Below are 26,209 nucleotides of genomic sequence, written 5' to 3'. Positions count from 1 at the left end.
TATATTACTGTTTTTGGTTTCTGGACCTCATTTTCTTTCATTGCTCCAGAGTTAATCTGCTTTTAATGCATTATAAGACCTGGATCATTTCCTCCCTGGGAAACAGGCTTTTAAAGACATAGGCTTAACCTGCTACCCAGGTGCATTTTCCCCCAACATCTCTCCATCTCTCATGATGAACTGTATTTTATTATTGAACAAAAGCTAGCTATATGGTACTTTATTACCAACACATTTGCTCCCATGAGCCTTTAAATAACAGAAACTGCCTGGGAAATATTAATGCAACGGAACCAGGAAGCTTGTAGGCCAAGATAAAGAAGCTTAAGGTTGGCTATTAATTTTGGCTAACATTAAATCATGACATAGCTCACACGTAAGGATCACAGTTCAATTATGAGCCATAAAGAAGTTTAAAGAAAAGAAGATTTACAAGATATTTTAAGCACATTAGTGCATATTGTGAAAGTTATGAGAATATTTCAGACCCAAGCAAGGATAGACCCATGCCCTAGTATGTAAATTCAAATACAATTATTCTTGGCCTAGCACTGATAAAGGGACAAAGTTGGAATATGTCTCTATTCAAAGCTACATTGCAATGTTGTACATATAAATGCATGCGTATATCTCTTGAATTAATATTGTGACAATAAAGTTACTCTGTTGTACATAGTTCTAGCAAATTATCTAAAAGTATTTTCCTCTTAGGTCAGTGATTTTGTTGCTCATAAAACTGTTGTAGAAAGTTTAGGCTGATAAGTCATGTTCTAAATTTGAATGTCAAATACTTCTTTACTTCTCAATGCTATTGATATATTTTACAAAAGTAATGCAATTTTTCAAAGTTATGTTTTCGCTGGCAGAAACCCTAAACAATTTTTGTATATGTAGGCAAGTACTTAAATGGTTTTAGTAGTTATATTACACTATGTAAGTGAATGTAGTTGGGAAAAATAAAGGAGGAGCTCATGTCTATTTATGTATGAGGACTATAATAAAAAATACCAAAAATAAAAACAAAAGCCCAGTTCCAGTGTATCTTTTGTGAGTTACGGGTTCCCTTTCCAGATATTTGCAATACATTGACTTTTTAAAAAACTTTTAAATTCAGGACTGAGAGAATGGTCTTCTAGAGATAACTTGGTCATAACTTCCTCCATGAATCTAATGAAAGAAGAAAACATGCGAAAAAGAAGATGGAAAAAAGAAAAAAATGATGAAAAAAGGATAGAAGGAAAGAGGAAGGTTGAACAAAAGTTTGAAGGGAGAAAATAGTGTTGAATGGCTAAGAAGAACTGGACAGCATGTGAAGTTTTTTCTGTATGTTACTTAATTTTGAACCTACAAAGTAAACTTCATAGCCGATTGCCAGATACTGAGTTAGAGAGCTGTAATGGGAGAATCCAGTGTTAACTCTGTCCTTATCAAAGTTTAAAGCTCCTATTCTTTCTTTCTTTTTTTTTTTTTTTTTTTTTTTCTCCTTTTTATCGGTACCGGGGATTGAACTCACGATTGCAAGGTAGGTGCTTATGCTGCTGAGCTAAATCCCCAGCCCAAAGCTACTATAGTTTCAAAAGTGAAACTTTTTCCTCCACAATTTTCTTTAAAATAAGGTTTTCTTCATAGTTTCCTTTAAGAGGAAATTCTAATTTATGTGCCCAGATTTAATGTAAAAAAATTTAATGCTATATATATATTTTCAATAAATGAGCATTTTTAGTACTGTTTCTGTTCTCATTATTGAGTAGAACAATAAAGTAGTCAATAAGATTTTTTTACCCGCATTATATAAAAGGATGAGATGTATAAATAAGAACTAAGAGCTAGCAGAAAAAAAAAAAAAGAAATACAGCAAGTTAAAGTATGATTGCTAAAGATAACATAAAGATTGGTCAGATAAAAGTGAGAATTCTTTCAGGAGATGATAAAAATTAAGATTGAATGAAAGAATCCATACAATTGATCTAAAGTTCAAATAATAAAGATCTCAAAGAGGAAGCAGAAAAAACACAGGAGAAATGTATCAAAATAACAACGGGGCAAAAACTCCACAGTTGAATGTCTTGATGCTTGACAGAGGAAGTTTAAAACATTTTGTCAAATATATAACCTTAATTTAAAAAAAAAAAATCTCAAAGACAAAACTTTAATATGTTGAAAGAAAATCAAAGTAACCACTAGTGTGTAAGAGTGGAACATGCAACATCATCTTCTGAAGGCAATGGAATTATGAATGCAACAAAACTATTGATCAACTGTGAGCACAGCGAAGGTACTGTTAGGCCTTTGAAGTCTCCTGCTTTCTAAATTAGCTGCAAGAGTCTATCACAAAGCAATAGAAAGGATCACAGCCTGGAAGAAAAACCATGGGATTCAGAGGACAGTGAACACAATTCACAAGTGCAGTGAAAGGAAATCACAGGGTATAACCCTGGAGAGCACAAGTCTAAACTGAAATGAAAAGATTTAAGAAACTGGAAGAAGATAAGCAGGGTATAAAAAGCAGGGGATGGGGCCAGGTCAGATGGTGCTAGTCTGCCATCCCATCACTTTGGTAGACTGAGGCAGGAGGATTGCAAGTTCAAGTCCAGCCTAAGTAACTTAGTGAGATTCTGTCTCATCAGAGACTTTAAAAAGGGGCTTGTAGATGTAGCTCAGTGTCAAGGCCTCACTGTGATCAGGTCATTACCCTTTGAGAATCAGAGGTTTTGAGATTGTGAGAACAGAGAAGGAAGTCTAGTCCTTGCCAGTCTAAATATTGTGCAAATATAAAATAATATGGATTTTTTAAACTTTTAAAATTAACCGATAAATGAGTTATGGAAAAAGATGAAATATTATAAATTTTCATGATGTACAAATACAATAGAACAGGCAGTGAGATGAAAACTGCTTTTGATCAGTGGTATTCAGGGAAGAGGAAGACAAAGTTCAGTGTAACTGGGTCAAATTTGTGCTTGTTGCAGCAAAATTATAAGACAATATCAAAGACTGATAAATCTGGTAATCTGATAAAGACATACAGCATTAAAAATAAGAAAGATACAGACAGAAACAAACAACCTGCACCCTACATAACAAATAGTGTACATTTGGAAACAACCTCTACAAGAACTATAAGTGAAAACCATTTAAAATGGTGTCCTCCAGAGAGTAAAACTAAGATGAAAGTTAAAAACATTGCCTCTCATAATACATCTTTGTGATATTCTGTTGAATCTTTAAGCAGGTTATTTTTTTACTTTATAATACAATTTTTTTTAAAACAGAGGTAGCATGGCATTAATTTCTGTTTCTATTAACGTCATATTAGGTTTTCCCCATACTAAGCTGACTAAAACTACTCTCTAAATGCACAATTTTATTTGATTATTATTTTGATTCCTGGACATATTAGTTGTTCCTTAAAGAACTATGGCTCTTTTCTTTAAAAACCCCATTTCCGAGTATTTCTTTTTCTTGGATGTTGATGCTATTGTTTGAAAGATTGCATAAGGTAGGTTGCTGAAATTAAAGAGCTATTACTGGAGTTCCAAAAGCAAGTACGTACACAATATGCTGAAATGCATCCACAGCCTTAAAAATGTACCCTCTTGCCTATAGTTTACATATTAAGTCGATTCAAATTTTTTTTTTCCCATAAGATGCTCAGTGTAAAAACTCACATATTTAGAAAGGACTTGTCATCCCCTTGGAAAGAATAGATGCTCTTGGGGAGCTTTTTAGGGGCTCCCACTGCAATGGCACAATGATTGCTACACCCACCAGAGCAATCATTGCACAACCATTCATAATTCTCCACTGCCCTCCCCTTTGGCATCGCAATGTACCCTTCTCATCAGTCATATTAAAGAAATTAGAAATGCAGCCCCATCAAGAGACTGTGTTCCAGATCTAACTCCTAGCCATTGTAGGCATACATTGGTCAGGTCTCCACGCACACCAAAAATAAAGGGGTGGTTTAAAAAGAGAGACTTTGTAATGTATTTGATGCCACCATATAGGTGTAATTCTCTTTTTACATTATGTGCTGTGTGGGCATGCCTCTGATGGGTGTCACAGTTGCTAAAGTAACCCCTCCTTCCCTCACCATAGTCTTCCTCGGAGCTTGGCTGAATTCAACACTTAGAACCCTCAAGCTTTGGTGACATTATAAACATCTGTAGACATTATAAACAGTGATTTTGGCTCTGCAGAGCTCCCTTCAGGTTTCAGGAAGCTCAGTCATTAGACATAGCTTTCCTCACCTCGGCAATGGAGGCCTTATGTCCAGATATGGACTATTAGATAGCTTAAAGAGTATGATACAAATTGTCTGGTCAAATGTACCACAGATCAATTTTAAAGGCCATTTATCGTTTTAAAGTAATTCTTCCCTGTGAATAAGTTATGCCTGTTTGCTTAGAGAAATTAAGCATTCATTTATTTTATGTGATTTTTTCTTAACTGATTAAAACACTAATTTTGCTGTTTTCTAAATCTCTGCCTTATATGTAACAAATTGGATTAGAGAACTAAGTTTAAATGCCTAGACACTTTTAAAAAATTGGTTTAATGATTTTTATTCAGTTGAAAAACATCTCTGTGAAAGCCTTGAAAAAAAGTCATAGTTAAAATTGAAACAAACCCAAGATGTGACTACATTTGCATAACTTGAGCTGTGTTTGGAAAAAAAAAAAAATCCACAGAAGACAACAATGGGAGCTTATCAAATCAGAATTTCACATAGATTCTCCATAGCCCTACTAATGAATACTGACTCATTGGTCAGCTATGGTGAAAATTTAATGGAGCTCTAAGATAGGAAATGCATGCATCAGGGTGTGTTCTGTGGTTCCATTGCATCAGGATAAAAACTGCATTAGGCATCCAGTTCCTTTGCTGCTTTCTGGGACCAATTCTAAGGTACTATCAAGGGTTTTTAGTTCATTAACAGTTTGATTGTAGCCGTACCCCACTACTGAATTAAAACCCCCTTCATTTTGTCACTGTCATGATACATTTAGATTTTAGGGAAAACTGGGGTTTTTCAGGCAGTTGATCTGCTTTTGTCTTGTAAAATGGCAGGTCACTTGAAACTAAATTTTCTCTAGGAAAATGATAATCTAGATGATGGATTCTACTGTAGAACTGAAGGTACTATTATACTATTCTATGAAGCAATACAGGTTCCACTGGTATCTCAAAGGCATGCATACATATCCCACATAGCAGAAGGGAAAGCAGGGTCCCAAAGAGCTCATAACTTATTCAGTGTTGTTACGGATCAGTGGTAGAACTGCATTTCAACTAGTGTAATACCAGGAATCATGTACTGTATTTCTACTTAGGTGGCTAAATGGCTTAGGTTCATTTGCCTGTACCTTAGTTTATTTACTAAAATATCTCATTATTCCAGTTTCGGCTAAGCCTTTGCCTCTCTAGCAGTCCATATGTGCAAGTTTTCAGGATATTAGTTTGTCTCAGACTTTCTTCCTAGCGCGTATTTGAGGGTCTGACTTGGTGATCAGATAATATCCAAAAGGGACACTGCAGAGAATGAGATGGCCCAAGGTAGTTACGTCTACTGAGACAACAGGTATTCCCTGGGACTGTTCAGGCACACAGTAATGGACAGTCATATTGTCTGCTCACTTGGACACTTTTTCTCTGCTCCTGGTGCGAGTCCAAATCTTCTGATGTCTAAGCTAGATACTTTTTTTCCATGCTTCCATCATGCCATCTTTGCTTTCTCAGGGTTCATTTTCTAGACAGCTATTTGTCCCTTTATTGTAGAGCAGAAAATGTAATAAAGGTGAATATAACATCCTACATATTCCTTTAGAGCTGATTGGATATAGACACAGAAGAGCATCACTTACCACAGTTACAGAACAAGTATGAAATGTCTTGTACCTTTAATAAGTCCTTTTTCTTGCAGAGTTTTCAGGGAAGGTCTTCGGGTAATAAACTTCTTTAATCGGCTTTTGACTCTGTTTTTGTCGCTTGTGTCTGAGGCACTGTGATGCAGTCTGAACACTGCAGATTAAAAACAAAGTCAGAGGCTTTAGTGAATTTCTCTTTGTGATTATTACTTTATGCAAATATGGATAGAAAAGAGTAGTCATGGAACAACTACCTGAATTAATAGCTCAGGCCCTTATGCCTAGATAGAGCGTATGAGTAAAATTATCCATAAGAAAGCATTGGTCTGACTGCAACCTCAGGTTTTGATGAGAACAGAATTAGTTCCATAATCGCAATCCACTTTCACTTTCATTCTTTTATATTTAATGTAATAATTTCATCCAGATGATTTTACTTCCCTAAATACAACATTATGTTCAGAGTAAAGAAAAAATTAGAAGGAGGATGCTTTAGAATATAATTCTGATTATGTTCTATTTCTAGGTAATGCAGGCCTTTTTGAAGGTTCTGCGTCCTCAAATAATTTTGTCACTTTTAAATGTTAACTCAAAGTCATTTCTTTTTCTACAGCTGATATTTCTTACACTCCTTCTGATATAGTTATCACAAATTCTAGGTAAAATTTAGGAAAACAGATTTGTCTCAAACTTTCTCCAGTTTTTATCAGTCCTCTATCCTTAGTTTCATATTCTTAGATTGATTTTCAAAATTAATTGTGTCATATTCACTTCAGGATAAATATCAGGTGAAGGCATAAGAATCATCAGGCTCCACGCTTAGGATTGTGATTTCAATGATGAAGACATCATGTAATTCTGACTTTTCATTAAGCAGAGTGCAATGCCACTAGTGGTATCTTGCTGTTAATTACTGAAGATAGTTTTTCTTGTCTATAATATGTAGAACTGAACCGGCACTCTACTGTTCTAACTCAATTCATAACAAAATACATGCATTTGAAACACTTTATTAGGTATTGTTCTAAAGAATTAAGTTGTATTTAAAAAAATCTTATTGGTCTAGGGTGTGGGAAGTTCTACAAGTCAGGGTATGTTTTCATCCTCTTTTCTCCAGATTGGATCACAAAACAGTTGAAAACTTTGATTAACAAGATAGAAAGTGTAGGGGAGGGGAGGAGGAAAAGAACATCTTGCCAGTCTGCTAAATGGAAGAAGAATGGAGTTTTATTTTAAATTGTAATTATGATATCAGACTACATGTTATACTTGCAACTTGACTATAATATTTTATATTATTTTAAACTAGCACTTCTTGATTGTTGATATTTTAGACTAGTCAACCTCCATCGTAGGCTGCCTTGCAAGGCTGATTAGGATGCTGCTAGGCCTCTACGATTGATCCGACAATATACTAGTAGCACCTCTTCCCCAGTTATGACAATCAAAAATGTCTTTGACTACTTCTAAATGTTCTCTGGGAGAAATATGAAATTGTTTCCTGTTGAGAATTACTGTTTTAAACAGCTTGGAAAATTCTCAAGATCTACTTAAATTCTCCTTTTTGGTCATAGAAGCTCTATCAGTATACCAAAAAAAAAAAGTAAAGGAATTGTGAAAAGCAAAACCAAAACTCTGTCTATAAATAGCACGTGTAGAAGTATGTGTGAATGCATATTATCCATCATCAGTTATTTATTAAATTAATTGGTGATGAAAGTGTAACCACTTTTATGTGAAGACAGTAGAGGTGTCCACACCTTAGAAATGTTAGGTTTCACAGCTTTAGGGTAAGTTTCCTGCCTGTGGTCCCTGGAAGAATGGATTATACAATTCTCAACCCTCTGCAGTCAGGGTAATAAGGCAGAAACCCAACAACTTGGGACCCTGTGGGGAGTTATGTAAATTTGGACTAGTATAAGTCCTGTCCATTTCTTCTAGTGGGCTCTACAAATGCTGTCATTTTCCCTGAGTATTTTAAACTTTTTGAGAAGTGCTGATTTAGGACTGTGCTATCCAAATATGCCACTAGTTGCTTACTACTCATGAATGCTTGTAATTCATGTTGTGCCATATGTCGAAATGATAATGTTTTGAATATTTTCAGCTAAAAGAAATAATTACTAAAATTAATATATTGTTAGGGTCTGTTTCTTTTTATTTTTAAAAATAGTGTTACTGGCTAATTTTACATTACATAAATGGCTCACATATTCCTAGACTGTACTGCCTGATCACACAAGATACAAATTGACCACCTATTACTTATGGAAGTGGTAGAACTATTGTGAAAAGGCTTGTATAATTGTAATGCAACACAGAGAGGAATGCAATAGAAGCAAAATATAATGGATCTTAGAGGAAGGATAGACCTCAGGTCATGGTGAGAAACAGCAAGTGCTCTTAATACCTAAATAAGCGAGAATTGATTTTACAGGAAGATGCATATTCAGGAATGTTTTGCATTTATATGGTTGCAAGAATTATTTTGAGTATTTCAATATACTATGCCTACATGAAATTCAGTCAGCTTCATTCTAAGTCCAGCCATTGCAATGGACACTGATGTGGACAATCTGCTTCAGCTGGTATTTATAGTCAGTTTCCTGTCTGGGTTCTAGTGAATAAAGCAATACCTGACATCTTTTAAGAAACTATGTCTCAGGACAGACTTGTTTTTGAGGCTACCTTTGGAACTTAACCAAAACGTTTACAGGTTATCTAAGGTAATATTCTCTATTTTTTCTCTCACTTCAAAATTTTGCCATTTCCAGTGGCAGAATCTAAAAAAATACAGGGTTGGTCAATTTATTTTTCCTATCATTATAGAGTTAGTAAAAATGATGTGATTAGAAAGTACCTTGCAAATTAAAATATATGCATATAATGTATACACAGCATAAATGCTAGATTATGACAATAATTATGTAGTGAGTTATCTTTTTTGGAAGTCCCTAAGTATTCTGGTGATAGTATTCTTAACTTTACATATATGTATAATATTTTGCATTCAATGCCACCATCTGGGTCCACATGTGAGAAATGTCTGTGAGATACATTGGTTTTTTCAAAGGAAATGGAAATAGGTTTTTAAGTGCTTTATCTTATTCTCTTCTCACACATTTTGAAAAACTACCATAGTCTTGGATACTATTACAGTATTTTTAACTTAGCCAAACTCTACAAAGTTGCCTCTAATGATGACTTTCCTGGAGACAGACTAGAGCACCAGCTTCCATTTGCTGGTGCCATAAATAATTGTTCTCAGATGACAAGTCAAATTACAAGGCCTCTGCCATCATCCATCCCACTCATTTTGTTCTGAGAAGCGTTGTGCAGAAGTGAAGTCAGTACATGACTATAATATATGGCATAGTTTTTATTAACTAAATAACTGGTAAGTACCATAAATAAAAAATAAAAATGTAAGAAATGCATGATTATAAGCCGAGGTCCATCACTGGGTCCCTGAAAAGAGCAGTAAAGGTCATTGAATATTGTGGTTTACAAATCTGAGTTTTCACAGCCAAACTTATAAAACAGTTTACGCTTTTCTGTTGTCAAGGGATAAAAACTTGCCAAATTGTTCTTTTTAGTAAATACAACATAACCAATTAAGGAGAGCAAAATTTAAACACATGCCTATGATAATCAGGACATACTTTGCTTCTGATTTCACTACTGATTTAACAGGCCAGTGTTCCTTCCATTTTCCCACAGCACCCAAGTGACCCCACACATACTTTTAGAAACTTGTAATCACACAGTGCAAATAAAAGGACACTTTACTGGAAAATACACAGTGTGGTACAATAATCCATCATTTATGAAAAATAGGATTCAGTCTTTTCTTTTTCCTCAGAGATTCAACTACTTTTAGAAGGTGAAGCTCCCCGCAGCTTAAAGATTTATGTTAAGCCAATGAGCAGTTTTTTTTCCCATTCCCATTTAAACTTTTTTTTTTTTTTGAAAGTGAAAAGAGCTGAAAGAAATATGGGTTTAAATTCCAAAGCATTTAATCTGATTTACATAAGAGATTGGAGGAATCAGACTTAGTTCTACACATTTTCACCTCCATGTACAGTTAACCTGAATTGTATCAACTTCATAGGTTTTCTACAGTTTTCTTATATTTCTTTTATGTTTTTCTCTTCTTTTTTTTTCATTGATGAGTGATCTTTTCTTTCAATCCCAAACAAATAGAATATTTTTCAAAGACTAAGGATCCTGAATAACAATATGCAATTTAAGTCTCAATACACACAGGCCAAAGGCATTATCTTTAAGCACCATTCTTAACCAGTTGAGAGATTTAATTGGTGCTAAAGCTGCTCTCACCAGAGGGGAGTTAGAATCCTGGGCTTCCTAAGATGTGAGGAAAGTGGGCTTTCTAAGATGATCTTCAGTTAATAGCATTACATAGGAGAATAGGCATTAGCCAAAACAAGTTTTATACCTGACACAGCTATTAGGATGTTAAAACCACCTCTGGAGGTAGGAATGCTTATTGAAACAGGTTCCCTTTGTGTATTTATTTTCCCACACTAGGAGCAGAGGGGGAAGTCACTTGGTTGGGATGATGAACATCTCCTACCATTCTATTAAGGGTATGAGAACCACAAAAGAAAACCCCCAAATCTTCCAGAATGCTATAGTTTGGTTGATGTGACCCAGGAATGTGCATCTGCCAGAACACTTCTTGCTAGGGTCATTATTTTGAAATATCCCTTTTCTTGCCAAACTGCTGTTCTAGAGGTATTACCATGTTACAATTACATGTTGTTATTGCTGCTGCTATTTTAATTTGGAAGTTCTGAGAGAGCTAACAAGTTGGAAATGCTTCTAAGGAACAACAGAGACATTGCTCTTCAGAAATGTTACAAACAGTTTTCTTGATTGCATGTTTTCACTTTCAGGGTGAAGTTTACAAAGAGATCAACATCAGGTGTAGATAAATGGGTTTATTAGCAGTTAAGAGCCTCCAACACTTCCCTGTAACTCCAGGAGGACCTCAGAGGAGAGCCGCAGCAGTTGCCTAATGCAATTACATTATCACACAGCAGTGTCCGAGCAGGGGATGCACAAAAAAATTATAAAACAAGGTTATGTCAGGCTCTCTGTCCCCAGAGATTCCAAAGCACTTCTCAAATGATCTCTCAAGGATTACATAACAAAGAACTGAGTTGTCTCTAATCACATTTTCCAGTACAATCTTCTTATACTTGGAATTACCATTTTACCACTTTCTAAGTTACTTAAATAACTTAGAACACCTCACCCCAAATTGATTGAAAAGAAAAATAAAGTTTATTAAATTTTGTTTGAGCCTCTTGCTTGATTCTTTCCAGGGCACATATGCTTGGCTAATTCAAGGGGCTGTAATGAATACTACTTTGCTTTCTCCAATATGCAGTTTTAGATCTCACAGAAATGCACATAACTTCCTGCCTCAGAATGGGCAGAAAGGGTAAGTTTGGACTTATGTACTTTTGATCATTTAATATATCTCTTTTTACATGGTCAATGTAAATACAAGTCACATTTTCAACTCCTAACTTGGAGCCTTGGAAATTGAGTTATTGAAACTTTAAATGACTTACGTGAAACACAAATCATGATTAAATCTGGAAATAATAGAAAAAGGGAATGCAGGGTATTTTAACAGCAGTACTTTGTTTTAACCACTTACTTTCCACTTAGACCTTTTAAAAATACAGAGATGATTAGATTCATAACAGAAGGATATGCACATATTATATATTTGGTGACTCATATTTATACTATCTACCTATTTATGGAGCAGTAAAAATTCCTACAATAAATATGCTTACATTTAGACTAAGTTATGTAATTTAAACAGTTGGACACCATTACATTTCTTACATTTTCAGTGTTAATAAAGAATGGGAAAACTACTACCAATCAATCTTACGCAAATTCTATGATTGCTTCTAGTGAGTTATGTATGAATCCAAGTCTTCCACATCTAATGTTTTCATCTGTCTATGATGCAAATTCTTCACTGTCTCTTTATGTACAAGATTAATATTTTTATTTTGCTGCTAACACTGCTTAGGTGTGTCTACCATAAAATGTGTTTGTATAGTATAAAACAGAGTGTTTTGTTTAAATTATTATAGCATTTTGCATAGTTTTGAGTTGTTAGAATATGAAATATACTATCACAATACATATTTTTTCTTATATTTTAGATTTATCTGCATTTATGATCCAGACTTTGTAGTGAAGTTCATATATTGCATTTTAGAAAAAGTAGAGAAGAAAAAGAAGATTCACCTAAATAGCAAAAATCTATTGAATGTTTTAAGATATACACAATGACATTTTTCCTCAAATGGCATGATCACAGGGTGGAATATAAAGATTCAGATCATTAAGATATTCTTCTAAGTATTTTAAGATATTCTTCTAAGTATTTTATCTTGGCTCCTTACAACTTGAGATAGTGTCACTAAAACTGTGTCACCTGAGAGCTGCTCGGAACTCTGATGATTATGCTAATAAAGTAAGTGGTTACTGAGCTAAGGCAGTATTTGATTTCTGAAGGACAATTACTAAGAAACAAAGGAAAAATAACATAGGATATCAATCTAGACAAAGGGACATTTGAAGTAGAAATATGTTTTCCATGAGGAAAGATGGTAGATTAAACATGGAATGTATTATTTGGTGATAGGAAACAGGACACAGTCAAATCAAATGAGCAAGGCCTTATATAAAAAGTGAACATCAGACCATAAAGAAAAAAGTCAAAATAAAGTTGTTGGCATGATAATTCCACCATAGAGGTAGAAACACAGCAAGATTCTAAGAAATTAACACTTGTGTTTATGTAAAATAATTAGTAAAGTTTGAAAATGAAAATTCATGTTTAAAACTATTGCATATTCAAAGTTAATATATTGACTCAAACCTTTAGCAAGTGTTTGAATCAGGTAGTATTTAAATACTCTCTCCACATATACATTTATAGTGAGAGCTATAAGAATATATTATTCATAAATTTGTTTGTAAATTTGTGATAATATGTATAAACACATTTTTAGCAGGTACACAGTGGAATAACATATAACATCTTCAGATGCTTTTCACTTGATGCTTAAACTCCTGGCCCTGTTAGAGTAATGATTTTCATCTTTAGAAAAGAATATGCTAGACTGTATCCTTCAGTTTTCAAGCATAAAATTTGAGCCAAACCCTCCTCCCAAATATAAATGAAAGGCACAGGTAGTTGAAGAAATATTTGAAAGGCAAATAATCAGACATTAAGAAGAGGTTAATGTGTTTATTTAGATTATAACGATCCATAATCTGAAAGATTGCTGTGTAATTTAAGTGCCGAAATATATGCAGAAAACCCAGCAAAATGACTAATATGCAATAAGTACGCAGTAAGTGGCAATAATTCTTATTAATCTTAAGATTCTGATAGGTGTCTCATATCATTATCATTGGAGTAAATAGAACAGTACACACCTAATCCTCAACCTAGGACATCTCACATTTTTAACATTTCATTAGCATTTCCTATGTATTTGGTTTTATTAGATTATACACTTAGCTGTTGCATATAATACATATATATATATATATATATATACATATGTATCTATATGAATAAATATATTTGAATTAACTGTTGTTTTTCTCTTGGTTAATAAAATATTCTTGTATACAACCTCAAGCCTTACCTGCAATTAGTTTCTGCCAGGTAGAATGTATTTCAAGACTTTGGACATGTGTTAAAATCATTGGGTTTTGAACAACTATCCATTAAAGACTTTCTGAACTGTGACAATGGATATTGACAATGCTTGTCAGACTAAACCACTATTGATTGGCTCACATCATGTGTATAGCAAAACCAATTTCTTTCAAGTGCTTCTTCCTAACCGAAATACATTATTGCAGCCTTCCTCTCTGTTTATTATAACACCCAAGCTCATCATATGTAATACATCCAGCAAAAAGGTTTCACAATGAGAACAGCAGCAAACGGCAACACGGAGAGAAGTGAAGGCACTTAACAATCCAAATACTCTTGTACTGCAAGTTGCTCTTCCTTTTGAAAATATTGATTCCTTGCGGGAGTCTTTGTTTTTATTTTACAATCCTGGTGAATAGTGAAAAGATCATGGACTAACAGAGCTTTGCCATTACTTAATGACTGTGTGACTCTCATGGTTTCTCCTCCTAAAAGAAACTATTTTAAGTGTTGTGGATATGTTTAAGTGGTGGGAAAGAAAGTGTTTATGTTTGGGTCAGCGCTCTCCGGCTCATAAACATACATAATCTTAAACACACACACACACACACACACACACACACACACACACAGATTTGTCTTTTCCCAAACTGTAGAATATTTTTTCCACTGAATGACTGGAGCCAACTTTTGGCATATGCTACATATTGTATAGTTTTATTATAAATTTAAATTTGCATTGTGCCTTTCTTCCCAAGAGGGCACATTTCTTATGGAAACAATACTCTTATATAACAAAGAACAGTTTTTACAATACCCCCATGAGTGGGAAGAATTCCAGATTTATTTTTTTACTTGAAAATATTATTAAACAAAGTCTCTTCTATGAGTACTTACTGATCATACCTCGCTTCCTACAGAGTGCTATGAATAGCCTAGAGCCCAAAGAAACTTCAGCTGCGGCATTATTCTTTAAGAAACTCAGTTTGCTAAATGCAAATATCTAGGAAACGCAGGATATTCCTAAAAGTTTAGAGTAATTCTCATTGTATCGCTAAAATTGCCACCCCTCTAAACAATGATCCTTATAGCTCACATGACTCACTCTGATGATGTAAACAGGATGGTCTTTTAACAAAATCTATAAATGTTGTAATTCACTCTGGTGTGGTTGCCAGTTTCTCTCCTAGTCTAAACATGGCTGAAAATTTAAAGAATAAAACTGATTAGAAAGCAGCTAAATTCTCACAGGGCAAAACGTATCATCCTTCAAAGCACCTTCTTAAGTCACAGAGTTCCAAGTTTATTTGGACATACTAGATGAGTATTTCTCCTGAGATAAGGATTCCCTGGAGTCTTGACTCATTCTGCTCTGTGTCCCAGGAGAATGGCTAGGCTAGCACCCTGGGCCTGGTCCCTTTGCTGTGGCCTCCCGCCCCCACATTCCCTAGCTCTGAGGCAGACACCTGGCTTCGGGCCATCCTCCTGGCACTTTCCGTAGAGCTCACTTTGTCCCAAGGAATGACTGGTTGTCAGAGTGGTAGCCTCCTTTGCTTTTTTTCAGAACATCACAGGCCAGGAAATGTTAGGCTACAGTCAGTTAGTCTTTCAGAAAATAGTTTTGTTGGGACAGAACCCTCTATTAGGAGCATCATTTTGACAGAAGCTTCAAGCTATTTGCTTCAAAATGTGTGTGTGAAGCACGGGTGCCCTCCCCCACAGGAAGTGTATTGAAAATGCAAAGGATTCACTGAGCAGATCTGAGGACGCAGTATGTAGTCTACGGCTAAGTGATCAGGGATAGTGGGGTGGTTTGTCCTCACAAATGCTGACAGACAGCTGCAGTTTGCAGCTGGCAGGGAGCTTATGCTCACTAAACAAAGATCTAGCTGGAGCCCAGTGAATACTTGGCTCCATTGCAGTGATCATAATTCATAACATACATCTCTAAAGGAAGAGAAAAAAATGAAGAAAAACCCCAGAGAGACTACATCATGTTGACACTTGTTGTGCTCTGGAAATATGGAGTTTTGTTTGTTGTCCCTTTTGAAATCCCTCTGGACTCCTGTATGGAGATGGGGTGGTCATGTCTTTGACAAGTGAAACTGTTTCCTGCTTTCTAGTCACCGTTTTAGATTAAATCTTCCTTCCATTAAAAAATCATGATGAACGATTTACTTTCTGCCAAAACCCAAGCATTATCCCAAATATTCTATTTATTTTCCTAAAGGAGTTAATTATAATCAAATCGCCAAGCTTTTTTGGTTTCTGACCATCAGATAACCCCGTTCTTGGGCACAGTTCATGCTGGAGTCTCAGTAACATGAAATGCTAAATCTGGAAAGAACTTAGAACACTGTATAAATGCTTCCAGCTTTTGAGATGAGGAAAAAGACACTCAATATATTAAGTCAGTTGCCCAAGGCCAACAAGTTAGTAAGAAACATAGTAAAGACTTCATCAAAATTTTGTAGCCGCCATTTCTGCTTTTTTTGTCAGCACCTCCTTATGCCTCCCAGATTTTCTTTATTAGAAAGACTGTTTTTAAATCCAGAAGAATGTGCCAGCAGAGCCAGCCAGTTCTGTGCCCACTTCTGAACCAATTCTCCCAGTAACCAAGACGTTTGCATTTTAATCTTAATGTAGTAATTGACATCAATTAATTCTGTTTTATTCTACACAGTTACAATTGGGGAGTTTTGAAAATAATATGGTAATATATTTAAATTTATATGCATGATTATGCATAATATTATGAAAAATACATGTTCGGGGGAAGTTGCAGTAGCCTTCTTTTTGACAAGTAGCAGTGCTAAGTGTTTTGCGATCATTCTTTTCTCTAATTTTTGTTAACCTGAAATCTGCAATAGATTATTATTATTACTTGGGGTTTTGAGCCTTCTCATTCCCCGAGGGAAGAGAATTCTGTTGTCGAATGCCAGGATACCACTCCAGATGCAGACGCCACTTAGACGAGTGCTCTGCTGGATATCCTTTCCATGTGTTTCATCCCAGTGGGAGGGGATTGAGCTAGAGAGGGGGATGCATGTCACCAAGCTCCAGCCCCTCTAAATTCAAACTTTTGGACTACTGAACAAGCCACAATCTCAGTCTTCTTCAGACTTGGTTACTCTTGACTAAATGGAACTTCTGGTCTAGCGAAAACATGTCTGGGTTTTAAAGGCCTCCAAAAGCTTCTTGAGACATTAAGTACCTCTTACATAAAATAACACAGTGATGATTTAAGAGTGGAGGAACAGATTAAATGACCTTTAAAATACACATAGGTTTAAAATCAAATGAAAAATGCACTTAGCAAAGTAGCATTTGAGATTTTATTTTTAAAATATGGTAGGAAACATTAAGCGAACTCAAAAGGAGGCGTTGCACACACATCCTCATTTTGACTTAAAGATCTACATTAAATAACACAACAGATGTAGGCATCAGCATTTATTCTAACGGGGACATTGCAAAAAGACTTGGATAATAATAATGACTGTCATTGTTATCCTTTTATCCTTCAAATTGTGAAAGCAAAACCAAGAGGACAAGAGAAATATTCTGGCTCCATCTGCCTCGCTTCCCATTCTTCCTAAGCAGTTCAGTTAGGAAATGTCCACCCAAAAATATTGCCTTAAACTGGTCATGGAAAGACAAATTTAAATGTTCATACTGTCTGGCACATCAGATGAAACAGATCAGTGATGGACCTCATCTGAAAACATTCCTGATAGCATATCCTTGTAATGGCCCAAGAAAGGAGGGGGTCAGAGTTGAATTAAGGTGGCTCATACCAAGAAAGGTGAAGTTAGCTGCTGCAGCATCAGAGAATGGCTAGCTGAGACTCGATCTGGGTCATGTGGCAGTTTGGAAAAAAATCTTTCTTTTCCAGTTTTGTGATTTATGAAAATCACATAGATTTGCGATGCATAGGAAAGTCAAGGCAGAAAGCAGGGTAAGGTGAATCTTTGTGTCAACAGTGTTTCCTATACTTAACTTGAGTCTGGAACAGAGATAGTGGATTGTGAAGTAAAATTAGTAATTGAATAGCATCTGAGCAAGAGCTATAGCAAAAAATGCACTGGCTTTTAAGTGATCTGCTTTTGATTTCCAGCTCTTCCACTTAAGGTGCGACTTAAGGTTCCTGGATCTCAGTTTCTTCATTTGCATAACAGAGATGGAAAGATCTTGGTGCAGTGTTGTCAGGATTGAATTACTATGGCAAACAAGACATTTGTGTTGATAAATCGGGCAGGACTATTACTTGTATAATATCCAAGTTACCAGCATTATAGCAGGGGTATATCCCAGACCACATCCCCCAAGGACACACAAATGTGTATGTTAATAATCACAATTGAAACACTTTTACATATAAAAATATTTTAAAGTATCCTTAAAACATCAGTAATTGCAGATAGAATGTCAGCCTGTGAAGAATTCAAAGATCTGAGGAGCTGAATTGTGAGAAGGGCCGGGGCAAAGTTGTCCTCAGTGAAGAGTCTTTCCCTGTGCCCCTGCCCTATCCAGAAAGAATCACACTCATCAATTTCAACCTTGACTGACTGAAGGAAGTCCCATCGAAATGTTAGGGGTCCATGCAGCTAGGCAGAAATGATGAGTTATACTTCCACACACTGATTTTTTAAATTTTATTTTGTTTATTTATTTTTTATTTTTTAATTTTTTTTTTTTTGTCAAGGAAAAGCTTCAGGACTCTTGCACTTAGCCACATCTTTAGCCCTGTTTTGCAAAATTGTATTTTGAGAGAGATTTTCACCAAGTTGCTAAGTAGCCCCCGCTGGCCTCCAGCTTGAGACTCCTGTCTCAGCCTCCCCGTGTTCTTGGATTACTGCCGTGTGCCACCATATCAGGCTATTGCTCATTCTTGGGCAATGCCTTGGAGCATTTTCAGATGGTGCTTATTTTGATGTAAATATTCGCCCCTTAGGTATTTTCTGAGAAACTGTCCTCACTTCCTTCACGTCTGTTCTCAAAGGTCCCTCTTTTAGGTTTTCTTTCTACTTAATGTTGCACGTTCTCCACATTTAGGGATACTTCATCCCGTTACTTTTGTCTGTATGCTGCTAAACATCATTAATATACATTTACTAATACATATTTTACTTCTTGTAGCATCACTTTTTCTACCACTAGAATATTGGTTGATTTTAGGTCCATTTTCTATTCTTTTTATCTTACTTTATTTTTTGTGGCACTGAGGATTGAACCCAGGACTTTCTGCACATTTTGAGGAGTTCCATCCTCAGTCTTATTTAATTGTATGAAGTCCATAACTCCAACACTAAAGGAATGTGGGGCAAGGAAGTCAATGTACAAGCTGTTGGGCAAGTCCACACATTTGGTCATCAAATTGAACAATATTTTGCATTTCCCTTTTAGAAAAGTGAAACCCCTTAATTCCTTATTTTCAACACTGTTAATATTTATAGACAAATACGTTTGCTCTAAGAAAATAACCTTTCTCATAATCTTGCACAAAGGAGAAAAATGGTGCTTGGGAAATATTACAAAATGACAATCTCCACCATAGGTCTGATCCAGGTCTTTCTCTTCAAGCTTTGAGCCTAGATAGAGCATTTTTCCTTCCTTACTTATTCATAGGTATGAATGCAAAATCATTATCTTTACCTCATTAAAACTGAATTGCTTTATTTTTTTAAAAATCTTTTAGGTTTACTTATTTATCTGAAGATATATTAAAATTATTCTAAGTAGCAATTGGTGAAAAGAAGTTGAACAAGAACTGAAGGAAAGCATCATTAAAAAATAAAAACATGTTTAAACTGCTGTGGTGAGCCATGTCTATAATCTTGGCTGTCTGGGAGGTTGAAGTGGGAACATTGTTAAGTTTGAGCCCAGCTTCAATAATTTAGCAAGACTGTGTCTCAAAGTAAAAAAAAAAAAAAAAAAAAAAAAAAAAAAAATCAGCATAGGTCTGGGGATGTAATTTGGGTTTCTAAATTTATTCCCCAATACTAAAAAAGAAAGAAAGAAAGAAAGAAGAAGAAAACAAGAAAAAGTATGAATATTCGTAATGACAGCAATGCTGATGAAGAGATACGTGATGTCAATACCAGGTTGGGGGCAAGTGTGGGAGCAAGATGGAGGAGGGCACTGGACTAATCCCTGGGGACAACCCACTCTATAGCTGAGGTTACACACTTCCTAGACCAACACTGTCCAGCAGAGCAATGTCAGTCATATATGTAATTTAAAATTTTCTAAGTTACATTCAAAGGGGTCAATCCCCCAACGAATACTAATTTTCATATTGTATTTAATTTAACCCAAAGCATCATTATTTCCTATGTAACCATTAGTAAAATTATTGGGATACATCATGTTTGTTTCCTGTACTAGGTTTTTAAAGTCTAGTATGTCACACCTAATGTGTATCTTAAGTAAATTAGCCGTATTTCAAATGCTCACCAGTTGCATCAGGCTAGTATCACCTTTGGACAGTGTAGTCTACAGCAAGCTGCTGGGTCACATCTGAGCTTATTATGCATGTGTTGGCACCCAGGGCTGGGCCACTGAACCCCACATGGAACACTGCAGCAGACAGGCAGAGATGGCTCACTCAGCAGGGGGGCATCAACAGGGGAAGATTCCAAGTTCAACTATATTTGTACCCCAAGTTGGTGGAGCAGTTCATCAAATTAAACTTTAGTTATCTGAAATAATCGGTCCTCTGAATTTTAGTATGTGTTATGGTACCCTACCTCTATAATTTCACACATGCTAGTATTTATTCCTAACTCTAAAATATATCTGAGAGAAATGACTGAGTTGAGTTTCCCAGGGTATTTAGTGTTTGCAGGTTGCAAAACCTGCTCTCAGCAAGCAGAGTACTTCTGGGTTTTAAAGTAGTATTGCCTATCTCGTCCTTTTCCCAATTAAATAATGTTTTATTTTGAGAATATGTAGCAAATTAAAAATTTTAATTCACATAAAAGGCTAGTTTCAGATTACTGCTTAAATACAGGAGCAAATAGGTACTGTCCAGCTTACAATATAGTCCAAAATTATTATTTTGTACTGGGGAAGAGAATTTGGAGAGACACATACTCAGACATAATGTAAAATGACAACAGATTAAGTTGTGTTGCTTTTGAATTTGATTCTGGCTTTTCTCTTTGTTGATATACATTTTAGATGACTTGAATATACAATGTTTTGAATATATTATTGATTTTTAAAATTTTTTTCTTTTATATGTGTGTCATTTGCCAGTATGATATCAATCCACATAATTTCAACTAAATCTAATGCACTCAAAAGTGTATACATCTGCTGACTTTTACATATCTCTTTTACAGACATATGTACACACCTGGAACTCATAGCAGGTAAGATATATTGTGCTGGGATTTCTAATTATAATGCATATAAGCATTTAAGTAGGACAGATTCTGAGAAATCCATTTGACTAGCTGAATGATAGTAATATTCAGTTCCAAAAGGTTTATGAGAATAAGGAAGCAGGTTTTGAAATCCAAACCACAGTGTTTACAAATGATTTGTAGCCAAAGCTTTCAGCTTCAAATTTAAATTTTCCCCAAATAATTTTTTTCTTATTGCTAATAATCACAAGAGGTCATTGAAACACACTGATCTTAAAACTTCTTAAAAGAAAAAGCTAAGAGCAAAGAGAATTTTACTTTAATTTAAAGAACATACACATCTTAAATAACATGAGCAAAATGGAAGTGTTGTTGGACAAAGGAAAAGAAAAACAATACATTCATGTTCTTGAATTTTTAGTGCATATACAAAGTGTAAAGTAACTGACACTACAAAGTGGTCCATCATCATCCATTGGTCCACAAGGCAGACTAAAAACTTCCTTCTATCATGTTTTCCAGCTTTAAAGAAGCAGAGGTCCAATAAACATGACTTGAACCACAATGAACATACTCAAATCATCCTTAAAAAATAGGTATTTACAACAATAAAGTAGTATTTTAATGGCAAAGATAGATGAACTAAGCTTAGATCTGTGCAATATAAAAATGGAAACAATGATTATATAGTACAAATAATTTTGCTGTAATATGACAACCTAATGACTTAAGTGCCCAATATCGTCATTATGGTTCTGAACCCCATGTGCATTAGCAATAAAGCCTCAGTAAAATTACTATATAATTCATATTTTTGCATGGAAATTTCTTTCTTTTAAAATAGTTGCATCTATGAGATCTGTAAGCCCAAATGGGAAAATCTAATAACTTGAATCATGTATTATATTACGTTGCAATCTAAAGGTGTTCTCAAGGAAGTTTTTAACCTAAGCTTATGATGGAGGGAGATAATAGTTTAATATCAGTATTTTTTAATCTGGTAAGAAATGCTTATTTTGTTGTCATGACACATTCATTATATTATTCAGCGTATAATTCCCTGAAGATTATACAACCCAAGGCAATGACTATTACTTGTGCAAAAATTCATTTTAATTCTCTGGAAAAAAGAAACTCCTAAATTGAAAGTCTAACAAGTATTTAAAATGATTACTATGCATGTAAATACGACTGTGACATTTTTTTCAGATAAGATAAATGAATATTAAATTCATTTTAGGAACTGCATAGAGTAGTAATCAAAAGAAAAGTTGCAAAAAAATCATGAAATAATGGACAGCATGACCAGGCATTATTCAGGTTTTCAAATATCCCTCCCAAATCTCTATGTTTGTTACAAATCTTGCCCATTTCATTCTATTAAGTGAAAGAAAACAATGCTTGCAATTGTAGTGACAGTAGGTATTTTTAGATACCATGCCATATAGCACTAGATAGTTTTTTTATAGGATTCTGAGAAACAAGAGAAATCAACTATATTATGTTATATTTTATTTTACTTTTAATGTTTGCATTACTGGCTGCATCATTCAATGGAAAGGTATCAAAGCAATCATGGGTAAGGCTAGGGATATGAAAGACCATTAGGGACTGCAGCCCACACCAGATAATATCTTACTTGCCTTACTGACTTTGTTGGCTACTTCGTATGCCATAGAGAAATTGTAATGAACTGACTTCTGGTGCTATTCAACCTCGATTTACCTTGGTGCAGGAGCTTCATCTTCAAAAGAGAACAGGAGAAACTGCTGAGGATCAGCTTAACTTGGGGCAGAGCAGACAGTGATTGATATTAATCAATTGGTGTAAAGTAAATCAAGAGTCCGTTCTAGGCCTGTGACTTGTGAGGCCTGTGGCTGGCATGTGGATGGGGTTGGTTCCTCAGGCTAATGGTCAGCTCTGAAACAAGTGGGTGGTCTATGAAGTTCTGGTGTCTCAATGTGAGGTGGTGTTTCCGCTGGGGACTTTGTGATTCTCCCCCAAATTCTTTTTTCAACTCAGTAGCTGCATTTCACAGATAAACCCATTACTGACTAATTTCAATCCGTTTCTGTGGACTGTTCACAAGAATGCTTTGTTCCTCAAACTCACAGGCCTTGAATTGCACGGTCATCATTTCCAACAGCCAGTGTAGCAGAAAATGCCTCCTTCCATCCAGCATACCTCACTTTGCTAGTTGCCTAGGAAAGGCAATTTTTTTATTTGTCTTTTTTTCTTTTTATGGGTACCAGGGATCAAACTCATGACTGCCTGCTTGCAAGGCAGGCGCTTATGCCACTGAGCTAAATCTCCAGCCCCTGCTAGTTGCCTAGGAATTAGTTTCTGTTTCATATCCAGTTATTCCTGTTTCTCAGAAATGGTTGGTCACTCTGATGGATAGCTGGTCACTATGATGCACATTGTATAAACTAATCCCCAGTCGACAAGCGATTTTGCTTCTGTACTTCTTGCTTACTTATTCACTATGATCCCTAGACCATCAGGGCCTGATATTCTGGGAGTGATACTGGTCAGTGCCTGTTGATGTAAATATATCTGCCTTCAAATCTTGGGTGTCATTTTGTTGTATCTGATATGCTCACAATGAAGATCAAGTATGCTGACCTCTTTGATCACTGTTCATGACAGAACAAGGACCTCTCCAGGACCCAATGGGAAGATGTGTCCTCAAGATTTCTTGGGTTCCTTCAGAGGTCTGGAGGTGAATTCCTGGATCGCTGCTCAAAAAACTCACATTGGACACAAAGGGAGAAGGATGCAATCTGTCTGTCTGTCTGTCTACCTGCTTGCTTGATTCCAGTAAAATCCTTGGGGCACCCCAGTTAGTCAGTGTGTCAGTCCTGCTCAGCTTGAGCAGAAGAGCTTGATTAATTCTTGTTAGTTATGGCCACCTCAAGAAAATAGGCTTTGGAATATTTAACCTCTGAGTGCCTACTGAATGAATGTGTGAGTGAGTGGAAGGTACAGCACAAGCAGTAGGTTGCTCTGTCTGTGCACCAAGAATAGAAAGCGCTGATAGCAGTGTGTGATTGGGCCCTCACCTGTGGTTTTGTGGTGATTGACGTATGAGGCCTTGCACCCTCCTTAGCTAAGTCACGACCAAATTTCTGTGAGCGACATGGCTAGGTGGCATCGAATGGTCTTTCTCTGAGGGTACCCACTCTTTTTCTGTTGCACCATAATTCAAGGATACACAATAAACACATAGGGCGATAGAATGGGAACTCATTAGTTAAGATCCAGTCCCTGACTGCAGGAAAAAGGGCTTTTATGACATTAAAAATGAAACTAAACCATTCCCTATCTCTCAAAGAAGGAAAAAAGAGGTCAATTCTGAGAATTCCTCGTTGGCACAATTGTTGGTTGCCATAGTTGCACTCCCTGCTCCTGACCTACCCACTTGTAGCCAACTGAACCAGTTCCAGTTAATTGCCTGCATTCAGCCACAGAGGTCTTCCCTCCACCCAGACAGGCCTATTCTGGTCAGATGACATCATCGAATGCCCACCCAAAATGACTGTCAGCAATTCCTTCCAAGTTCAAGATTTTACTGAGAAAAATTGGACTGTAAGCTCTGACAAATAAATTGTACCCTGTAGGACCTGAATAGATAGATTGAGTTCTATGAATTTGGGCCCCTGAGAGCGTGTGGTCATTGCAAAATTCATGGGCAAACCTGTGACTTTCCTGGTGGACAATAGAACAGAACTCTCTGCCTTCCAAAGTTCTCTCTGTCAAAGAATTATCATGCCTCTCACTCTTTTTGCCAGACACAAACTTACAGCCTGGAAGGTCATCTGCTTTGCACCAAGCCAGTCAACCTCCCTCTTGCTTAACCCTGACCTTTCAATTTTGACTGTTCCCTGAGAATAACATGATGCCTGCATGAGCCTGAGACAGATAATCACAATGCAAAAGTTCTAAAAACTCTCCTCCTAGAGGAATAAGCCAAGGGCTCTCTTTCAGGCCTGGCTATCAACCACGATGCCTCATCATGACCCCATTGCTGTCAGATGTTATGGGATCCATTAATAGGCATCCAGCCTTGTATCAACTTAATAAATTGTTCATCACCTTTGGCAAGATCTCTGTGCCATCAAGGATGCAGTGAAAGATGCTTTCCTTTGCCCACGAGTGAGTGGAATGTACAACGTAAGCAGTTTTGCTCCCATAAGCCCCTTCAAAACTCTGAGATAAAAAGCCAGCTCACTTGGACTCAATTGCCATAAGGGGATTAAAAACTGTCTCACCTTGGCTCCTCACCTGGGTCCTGTGCCATCATCTTAGTCATCAAAAGAAACCCACAAGACTGTCTGAGAGGTTTTCAGATTCAGTCCAAACCAGAAAGGCTTTATCCTGCTCTGCCCATGACCTGGAGTCTGACCTGCCTCTTCCTTACGTTCATGAACCCCAAGCTGTGCAGCCAGCCACAACACCAACACCACCAGTTCTATCTCTTTCATCGTAGCCTCCTTCTCTACAGCCAGCATCTCCTTCAGACTCTGTTTAACATTGAAGAATGCCATCATATTTTGGATGGGGCTCATGCCTGGTTAAAGTCAAAAGTTGATCATCTCTGTGTTGATCCTGACACTTGAGTGAACACATTTCTCCCCTGAGCATGTCCAAACTAGAACTGCAATGTTTCAGAAGGTCATGAAACCTTAGATTGGTCCTACACCTCTCTCCTGGAAAATCTCAAAGAAGGAGGCAAAAATCAATAAACATGTCTAAAGTGATTGAAGTTACCTACTGAAGCCCATATTGCAAAGAAATTCTGCCAAAGCATCTCCTATGAGATGAATTCCTGTACATACAAGTGTCACTGTGATTGCCCTCTGTATATACTGCCTCAGTCTTCTGCCACCCACAGCCTGCTGGTACAACTTCCTGGCCCTAAAAAATGCTTTCTTCTGCCTTTGATTGGCTCCTGTCAGTCAACCTCTCTTTGCCTTTAAATGGAAAGATCTCAGTTCTGGACTCAAAAGTCAAGTCACCTGGACTCACCCTCCCAGAGGTTCAAAAACTTGTTTCTTCTTTGAAAAAGTACTTCTGATTAATGACACTCAAGTTGCCTGATGAAAAGATACATAACTGCTACAGTATCTGGCAGAAACTGGTTACAAGAAAAAACACTGCAATTTTCTTGGAGCTGCTTGCTCAGACTGGGGAGCAGCCAATGACCTGTAAGGGCTGCCTTCTGGCTTTGCCTCTATACTCCTAAC

The 26,209-nt window shown here is 36.3% G+C and overlaps 1 protein-coding gene across 2 annotated transcripts in view; it reads right to left on the bottom strand.

The window, feature by feature from the left end:
* Positions 1 to 26,209, bottom strand: part of Arhgap15 (Rho GTPase activating protein 15) — a 591,921-nt gene that overhangs the window by 246,369 nt on the left and 319,343 nt on the right. For both annotated transcript variants that reach the window (XM_003478711.3, XM_063259030.1), the window contains exon 9: positions 5,899 to 6,021. In XM_003478711.3, the coding sequence (XP_003478759.1) occupies positions 5,899 to 6,021 (123 nt within the window). The remainder of the gene's footprint in view (positions 1 to 5,898; positions 6,022 to 26,209) is intronic.

Source organism: Cavia porcellus, unplaced genomic scaffold (assembly GCF_034190915.1).
Source record: "Cavia porcellus strain 051 isolate PalLab524CR breed Dunkin Hartley unplaced genomic scaffold, mCavPor4.1 scaffold_12, whole genome shotgun sequence".
Classification (NCBI taxonomy): Eukaryota; Metazoa; Chordata; class Mammalia; order Rodentia; family Caviidae; genus Cavia; species Cavia porcellus.
The sequence above is the reverse complement of the archived record's forward strand: the minus strand, read 5'-3'. Positions and strand labels throughout refer to the sequence as shown.